The 8587-nt window shown below is 42.9% G+C and overlaps 1 protein-coding gene across 1 annotated transcript; it reads right to left on the bottom strand.

Moving 5' to 3' along the window:
* Nucleotides 1–1588: 1588 nt before the first annotated feature.
* lipg (lipase, endothelial) lies at nucleotides 1589–5943 on the bottom strand. Its single transcript, XM_012820930.3, has 10 exons — nucleotides 5730–5943; nucleotides 4817–4998; nucleotides 4494–4673; nucleotides 4252–4363; nucleotides 3893–4114; nucleotides 3327–3566; nucleotides 3099–3219; nucleotides 2755–2979; nucleotides 2399–2506; nucleotides 1589–2145 (listed from the first exon to the last, which is right to left on the bottom strand). Exons 1-10 carry the CDS (start codon nucleotides 5815–5817, stop codon nucleotides 2133–2135), a joined length of 1491 nt encoding a protein of 496 aa, XP_012676384.1. The 5' UTR covers nucleotides 5818–5943; the 3' UTR covers nucleotides 1589–2132.
* Nucleotides 5944–8587: the final 2644 nt, after the last annotated feature.

The raw sequence follows: 8587 nt of genomic DNA, 5'->3' as shown, positions 1-8587 counted from the left end.
GGATTATAATGGTGAACCTCACATTTAATGTGTCTTTCCTTTCCTGACTTGGGCATACAATGCTACATCTGATAGCCATATTTTCACCAGTTGATTTCAGTGGGAATAGAAGTAATCTGTGATATTTTGCCCCAGATGGTTTAAACTTAAAGTATGACATGGAGTTTTTTATTGAGATGACATGTACTAGCACACAAAACCTTTCAGGGATTTCAAAAGAATGTCTGCCAATCCTATGTACCCTCTCAAGGGGAAACGTTTGCCACGCTGGCTAATTTGAGAAGGTCATCATAGGTTGTGAGCTAACATTAGAGTTAGGGTTTTTGATGGTGTTGTTGCCAGGTTTGCCATTGTTGCCAGGTTTGCCATTGGATTTCCACCAGGAATTCTTCTGGTGATTTGGCTGCTTTGTGTTGAAGTGCAATTTGCCTGAAAATGTCTCCACTGTTGCCACGTTCACCTGAGGGTTTTGTTCAGACTTAACAATATATCTCCTCGTAGGGATGAATTATCTTGCTCGATCCCTATCAGTCAGACAGTCTTTCTATCTCTCATCATAGTTTCAAGACCAAGTCCAAACTCAGCGCTGAAATATGCCGCATACACCCGGAGCCCTGAGGTGATTTGAGTGAATTTACAGCTTCCACCCACCCTGCTGCATTATCTAGTACTTAGTCACCAGAAGAGCTGGTTTCGGCACGCTCTGTTTGGAATGTAGCTTACATGTCATCATTCAAATCAAGGGGATATATCTGGCAAGAGAGCTCTCACTGTTACTGGTAACATTACATTTGCCAAACTGCGTGTGAAATGTGAAAATTGAACCTGAAAACAGCTGTGGTACTGTGAGTACTCAAGTTACGCGCTAACCTGTATAGGAATTTCATAGATATCAAGCCAGGATGTTTGATAAACCAGACTGATTCATTTCAATAAAATTAACAAATTAAATATATCAATGCTGTTAAACAGACTGAGGATATTCAAGCACTTAATTTCATTGTATCCGCACAGGCAAACTAGAAATACTATAACACAGCTAAGAACGGGAGCCGCAGTTAGCATCTCTGACATGTTATCAGACACATGATTAGATAGTAGAACGTGTCAAAGTAAACAAATACTTCTGTGCTAGATAAACTATTGACACAATCGTCAGTGAGGTCTCTGCCTGACCTTGGCAATGTGGCTTCAGGACTGAAAGTTTCTATTCATCTCAGGTCACCTGGCACATGCACTAGAGTGGAGTTGTGATCGAAATTTGAAAGTTAAAACCAACGACGATGAGGGCTGTATAATGCAAACTGAAAACAGCTGTGGATTTACTACAGCTGTGGAGGATTTACTAATAAATGTAGGCACTACAGAAAAGTGTTTGGCAACTTAAAATGACAGTGACTTCTTGACCAGCATCTGGTACGAGGGTTATGAGGGGGAACTAATTCCAGTTTCGTTTTATTCCAATACTAAGAGTCAGTTTAGTTTTATTACAATACTAAGAGTCAGTTTGGTTTTATTCCAATACTAAGAATCAGTATGCACTTCGCTTTAGGACATAGGCCACCCACACACAGGACATGAGACGAAATACAACAAATGAATTTATTTTAAACATATGTACATTATATACACAAATACATACAATATTTTCAAAAAGGCACATACAAATTGACACTTCTCAAAAAGACTGACCAATCAGAGACACTTCATTCTTTCTGTAAAACACTGTTCCACTGCCTGTGGCTCACCACTCCATCGGAAGAGAATGAATGTGTGCTTAAATAGGCTGTGCATCAAGTTCATAAATTAACCTGACTTCAGTGCATTTTTTTTTTTTTCATAAATAAAGGCTTACAAAAATAATGACCATTCGAGCGTGACCTTTTGGTACACAGATTGTGTGGATTCTGATCAGAGGTTGAGCAGTCAAGTACGAACAATGACCTGTGGATGCCAATCACAACACCCCCCCCCTGCACATGAATGGCGTGGGCAGTCTCGTCCAGCTCCCGAGGTCTTCCCTAAAATACTCAGCCCCGTCGCTCAGTCCTCTGTGAGCCGTAGAAAGTGCTCAGGGTGCAGCAGCGGTACCAGACGTCTGCCTTAAGACGACCAGATGAAGTGCTTTCTTTTCAGATGTGGAATCTGAAACACAGAAACAAAGCCGTTTTATTCTCTTCTATTCAGAACACTTTTCTCATTTGAGTTCAAAAGTTCAAAAACACTAGACGTTTGCTGGGTGTCGAAGATTTGATGAGCAATTATATTAAAATGATCAAAACCGAGACATTTAAAACTGTCAATTTCGCCAATGAATGCTGCCTATAAAACTTGCTGTAAAGGAGTTGGAGAACTCCTGGGGCCCTGGTATGGGGTGGGGCACTGAGTAGGTGCATACCTTTTTCTTGGCTTCACCTCCCAGCCATCGCGACATTTCGAGAATGTTAGATGCTTGCCGGGTACGATATCATTCTCAGAAATTTCTTTCTCTGCACAAAAAGTGTATCTGAAAGCACGAACACACACACACAGCAGATTAGACTCCAGATGAACCAAACTGACCATATGAATATCAGGCATGTTAAATAGCTTTAGGTTAGGAAGAAACTAACAACGCCCACACGACAAATGAAACCAGCTGAATATTTTACTGTTTTAATTCAACATAATACATTATTATACATCATACATAACATAATTAAAATTCTGAATGAATCATGTTTCTGCATAATAATAAACATTCTTTAAACTTACTTTTTCTGAGTCTCTCCGCATTTCACACGGATCCGGCGCACCTGTAAGACCTGATTGGATGGTGGACTAGACCAGGACCAGAAGCTCTTCTTGATGCTTCTAAACAGGGACGCCATAGACTCCGCAGGTCCTTCCCAGCTGAGCTGGATCTTCAGGAGGTCACCAATGTCTTCCTCAACAAACACCAAGAACGTGTTGGTGAAGTTCAGGCCAACTTTTCCTGGTCTGTGTGAACAATAGAGAAATCAAATCAAGTCACCTAATGAATAAAAAAAAAAAAAAGGTGCATTTCCAGTTACACACACTGCCAGGAATTCAAGGCGCCTCCTTAGTGTGCCACTTACATGCTGACGCCGAGATCAGAAGTGTCGTTGTGAGACCCCAAGAGCTTGACATTGAAGATGGGGTCAGCGTCATCGGACTGCTTTCTGTTGAACACGTGCATCTTCATCTGGTAGTGGTAACCTTTGGGAGATTGCAGGACAGGGTTAGTAAAAATGAAAGCAAATTAAACACCGAAAACACTACGGCATACTCATGCAAGAATACGATCACGTAGAGGGAACACGTACCTCCGAACGGCGTGTCCGCGCGAGTCTTCAGATACATCTTACTGTTCCTCCGTTTACGCATTTTCTTGGCGTTGTAGCCCATGTTGTTGCAGCGGTTCTTGCGGCAGCTCAGGCAGATCCCCTTCTTGAAGCGGTCGGGCCCGGTGCACTGGTACGCATAGCTGGTGTGGTCCTTACTCAGGGAGTCGACAAATAGGTGCACTGCTCTTTCATGCTCGCACTTCAACACATCCACAAAACCTGCCAGGGAGATAGAAAAATCGACCAATCAAAAGGCATGACGTGACATGCCAGCCCCCTGCGCCAACCCCACAGACCACAAACGTATTCTGAATTCTTACGGTGAGATTTCACATATTTTTAAAAAGGCAGCAGTCTTTTTTTTTTTTTACTGGAAGAGTCCTCACCATGAAGGTTGTAAAGCCACATAGCAGTAGAGACGGGTTTTAAAGTACGTGTTCCTCAAGAAAATGTTTTTTATGCGGAACCTTTTTTAAAAGGCTAAAAAAAAGCCAAAGTGTTTTCATGATTCCAGAGCCTGATGAGAAGGACTGCCTCATGCTTACCTCCACCAGCATACGCCACAACATCACCCAATGCGCAGCCCGGTTGGATGTCACCACCATTTGGATAGATGTCGATGTCTCCTATTGGCTGCTGGATGCCAATGCTGACGCCCAGGGCCTCCCGTGTGTACGTGTGCAGGACATCCACAAAGTCTGCGTCATCTGGAGAAAGTCGCCGGTGTGAGTCCACTCCTTCAAACATCGGTCCTGCTGGGTCCAAGCCTTGAAAACACACACACAGACACAGGAGTTCACACGCACAGTTTGTCTCAGGAGCTAAACACACCCTACACACGCGTAAATACCACACACTATTCATAATCAAATGTGGCCCTTTTATAAATAGCCTGGGCTTGTACCTGTTATTCTTCCAACTGTGCCTTTCACAAAATTGCCTGCGTAGCCTGCAACATGTGCCCCAAGGCTATAACCAATCAGGTGGACATTCTGCAATGGCATATTCATGTCGTCCTGAAAGGGGAAAGCAAAAATCATACAAAATTAAACAAACCAAACAAACAATTAATCAGCAATGGTACACACCTATCAAAACCAGCAACAGATCACATCCAGTTGTTCACACACACACACACACACTCACCTGGAGCCAGTTGAGCAGGTCTGCGATGCTGAGTCCAACGCGACGGGTGTGATTGACAGCATCAGGGTAGAGCTGATGGGCGAGGTTCAACCATTCAACGACGAACACATTGGCTTCCGGCTCTCGCTCTTGCACAGCCGCCACAAGCTTATGCATCCAGCTCTCGAATATGCCACTCATCTACGGGTGAGAGGCCAGTGTCACACCTCTGACAATTGCATATTAAATGACAGCCCTATTCAGGACCTCATAAAAGCCTTTAAGCCAGCACACACACACCTTATGTCCACAAACATACACGCAGATAGAGCTAACCCACTTACCGTCCAGCCATGTATGATAAGGATGGTCTTGGCTGTGGTGTTGAAACCACACTCCTTCAGGCCCTCTCTCCTCTCAGGATGGAGAACACAGCCCTCCTCATCTAGGTCTAATGACTTGCGGAAGTCATATTTGATCTGGTCATGAAGTGCATCTGGATCCTTCAGCAGTTTCCCATCATATTCTAAGTTTGGAGAAGAATGTTCAACGTTAAGCCATATGGTGGTTTCAGCGCATTCGGTGCTTTAAACATGAGGGAGCGGGATCTTCTTTTACCTGCTGTTAAACCACTATAAAAGGGACACTGCCAAGGAAAACTGGAAATTCTAATTCTATGCCATGCCCTAGCATTTCAAACAGCTCGCGTGTGTGGTCGTACTGGGTGTTTTAACAGCTGCACTGAGCCGGGCTGTGCGTTGGCGGTAGACGTGTGACTGCATGGCGTCTCACACTCGCGTTTCCAGCGTTTCACGTAGCATACAAGTTTCACTTATAAACTGAAATCGATATCATTCGTGACCGGTTTGCGAGGCGGCATGTAAAAAAAAAAAAAAAGTAACAAGAGTAATTTCCCTCCTATCTGGATAGTCCGTTCTCTAAAACACGGGAGAATCCCATTCAATTTAAATTCCGCATTCTTACCAAAGGAAAAGCACGGCATATGAATTCTATTAAAGCAACATGCTTGCAGACATTACAACTTAAAATCCATTCAAACGTTCTTTTCTCACTGAACAACAATGGCTACGATCACCCAGTCCCGCAAGTACAAAGGACACAATATAAGCAGACATTTCAAAATGACAAGTTATTAAAAACTATCATTATTCACACAGTTTAACATTGTTCAAAGGGAAAGGATTGCATCAAATCTGAAGTCATTTAAAAGTACCATTGTAACTTAGATCGCATTACCTTCTAGTGCATTCTCTTCAAGTCCAGAGGAATAGGCGAATGCCGCACAATAAATAAAAAAAACAAGTAAAATAATAGTACTTTTCATTCTTTGCTCCGCGCCAAAAGGGTAGAGTTGAGATAAGTGTCCTATAGTTTTATATAGAAATGAACGCGGAGGCAGAGCAAATATCTTGTTACACCGGCGACGAGCGGGGCCAGGAAAATGTTTAAACCTGAATCAGGTTGCTCATTAGTTTTAAATAGTTCCAGAGACCCTACATCTGTCAGCTGATCATCAGCCCATCTGTTTCCTCTCCTAATTGGTCAAGCCCCTGGGTTTACGCGGAAAGGCGTGGCAAGGGATCGTTGAATGAATTGTAGTATTTTCTCACGTTGCGTCACTTAACTCTTCACGCATTTCCAATAGAAAACAAAGCTGCGGAGTAGGGCAATGTGCGCCCGCTGACGCGAGAGGAATATTAAAATAAGCCGGAACCTCAGCTTGTCAACACTTCGCCCACATGTTTGTTATGTGGTATCTTACCCTAAATAAGTACACAATAAACATAGTCCTTGTTCCAAACATCTTTAGTGTGCTTGGCAAACAGGTGCAAAGTGCTGGTCACGCTGTCTCTCTAATGTTAAAATCACTGGCAAGATAATCAGTCATCAGAAGGCATACGGAAATCTCATTACATGTTCCATTTATGTCATGCTCTTGTAGAAGCACATTCCACATTTATTTAAATCTTTCACACTTCATCACAATCACATTCTTTCTTTTTTTTAAAGATAAACTAAGAACAAAACAAAACGGAAAAAGAGGCTACCGAGAGTCGTGTTTTGGTGTCTAACCAGGCAAAAGGATTCACGTTCTCTTAAATGTTACGAGGAACCTGAATCATAATCAGCATTCCAGAAATTCCTGCTAAATATGTGATCACACTGAAGCTTAACAGCCAGGCCAGTTATATGCTTTAACACTGATGCATTCCCAGGCTAGAAGTGGGTCAGCCTCTGCTATTGTGAGTGTATGTGTGTGTGCATTTGTGTGTATGCCAGTGGGAGTAGTGGGCTCTGCATTGCTTTGCTTTTCTGACATGCAAATGATTTCAGGCTGTGCAGGAAGCTTCACACTCAGGATCGAAGAGTAGGTTCGTTGATCATGTCAGAGTAAACGGGGTGAACAGGTTATAAGGGTTGCCTTTGGGTTTGCGCTGATAGCCTACAGCCAATGGCAAATTCAGGTAGTTAGGCCACACCAATGTCAATGCTCAGTTGTGTATATGAGTCACATCAGTGATGATATAGCAGCCTCAGAGAGAAATAATTTGAGAGAGTAGGTCTCATTGCTTAAATGTATCATGTATTTGAGAGCCGAAAGACAGACTAGCTAGTCAATGTCTGTGTCATGATTCCTCATCGTATTAAAGAGTCCACTGAACCTGTTTTCCTAGAAAGAATAAATATTGCGAGTGCCTCTCAATGCTGTGAGCTGGCAGTATCACAGCACGTTCCCTTCTGCAGTGGTCAGGATCCCGCCTAGAGACAAGGTGAGAGAGTTCACTGACCAGTAGTGACCCGTGCCTCGGCCGCTGGCCAGCTTCTGAATTACAGAGAACATGAGCCTCAGTACATCCAAAGATAAAGTATCTGTAGTTCAGCCGATGAGCAAATACTCATCCCTCAAACCATAACTACCCATCTCTCTCTCTCTCTCTCTCTCTCTCTCTCTCTCTCTCTCTCTCTCTCTCTCACTTTCCTTCTATTGGCAGGGGGGTTTACACCAATGTGGAAGTGTAGTTTCCTGTTTTAAGCTGTGCATGTTATTTTCATCATAACTCTACTATCTCTATCAGTAAATTGTGTTGATGTGGCTGAAGGTGTCGAAATCGATGTTAAGCTCATGACTTGATGAGTTTACAGAAATTAACTAAATACTTTTAGACAAAAAAGGATGGCTACTGGTATATTGAAAGAGCTGGTGGGGCAGGCCTTTCTCTTTCAGAATACTTTCTTAATGTAACGTCATGTGTGATGTATATGTATGCCTTGATCCTGATGGTTTGGGCCCAAGACATCCATGGACTGTTAACCCCACTAGCCTAAGACTTGTACCCGTGGTACTTAATTGCATGTAATGATGTGATGTACTGTATGACTGCATAAAAGGATATTTGATAAAAGGAAATAAAAAGAAGTTAAAAAAAGAAAAGAAAGAGCCGGTGGGTGTGTCTGCACTCTGAAAAGGTGGGTGTGTCTCAGCCATAGGGCAGTATTGCGGTTGGGTTCTACTTACAGAGGCACCTGCGGTTGGCTTCTGACTACAGAGGCACCTGCGGTTGGGTTCTAACTACAGACACACCTGCTATTCAAAACCAACACACCTTGTGTCAAATGCAACAAATGGCTCCTCACGGGCCTCTAGATGTCCATTCTGTGAGTGGAGTGAGCACAAAAAAAAAGAATTAGTCCGTATATGAAAATATGTTCGTTTGGGATACAAACAATATGGTTCTGATTGAGACATACAGTATTCCAGACAGTCAACACATTGCTTCCGGAGCACAGAAAAGAGGGGTGTTATTTGATTGGCTTTTGAGCTCAAACATCAACAGCCATTTGCCAGAATAGTGGACTGTACCTTTAACTTTTCTCCCTGACTTCACTTCCATCACGTTCTAAAATCGAAGTGCTACAGACAGAAATACACATTAAGTTTAATAGTCTATCTGAGGGGGCATGGGCAAGAGCACACAAGATATTGGGGATATCACAATATAAATAAAGTTATTCCTCAATATGGACTAATCCCTCAGTCCGTATTGGGAAAAGGGTATTCTTATGGCAAGCATGGTTGGTGAAAGGCATACGGG

This window comes from Clupea harengus, chromosome 7, assembly GCF_900700415.2.
Source record: "Clupea harengus chromosome 7, Ch_v2.0.2, whole genome shotgun sequence".
NCBI classification, from domain to species: domain Eukaryota; kingdom Metazoa; phylum Chordata; class Actinopteri; order Clupeiformes; family Clupeidae; genus Clupea; species Clupea harengus.
The sequence above is the reverse complement of the archived record's forward strand: the minus strand, read 5'-3'. Positions and strand labels throughout refer to the sequence as shown.

Excerpts from the sequence above, each read along its gene's own strand:
- lipg (XM_012820930.3), bottom strand. The coding sequence starts at position 5,817 with ATGAAAAGTACTATTATTTTACTTGTTTTTTTTATTTATTGTGCGGCA. Across the intron at positions 4,999-5,729 it reads TGAAGAGAATGCACTAGAAG|AATATGATGGGAAACTGCTG; the intron begins GTAATGCGATCT and ends CTCCAAACTTAG. Across the intron at positions 3,220-3,326 it reads CGCGGACACGCCGTTCGGAG|GTTACCACTACCAGATGAAG; the intron begins GTACGTGTTCCC and ends AATCTCCCAAAG.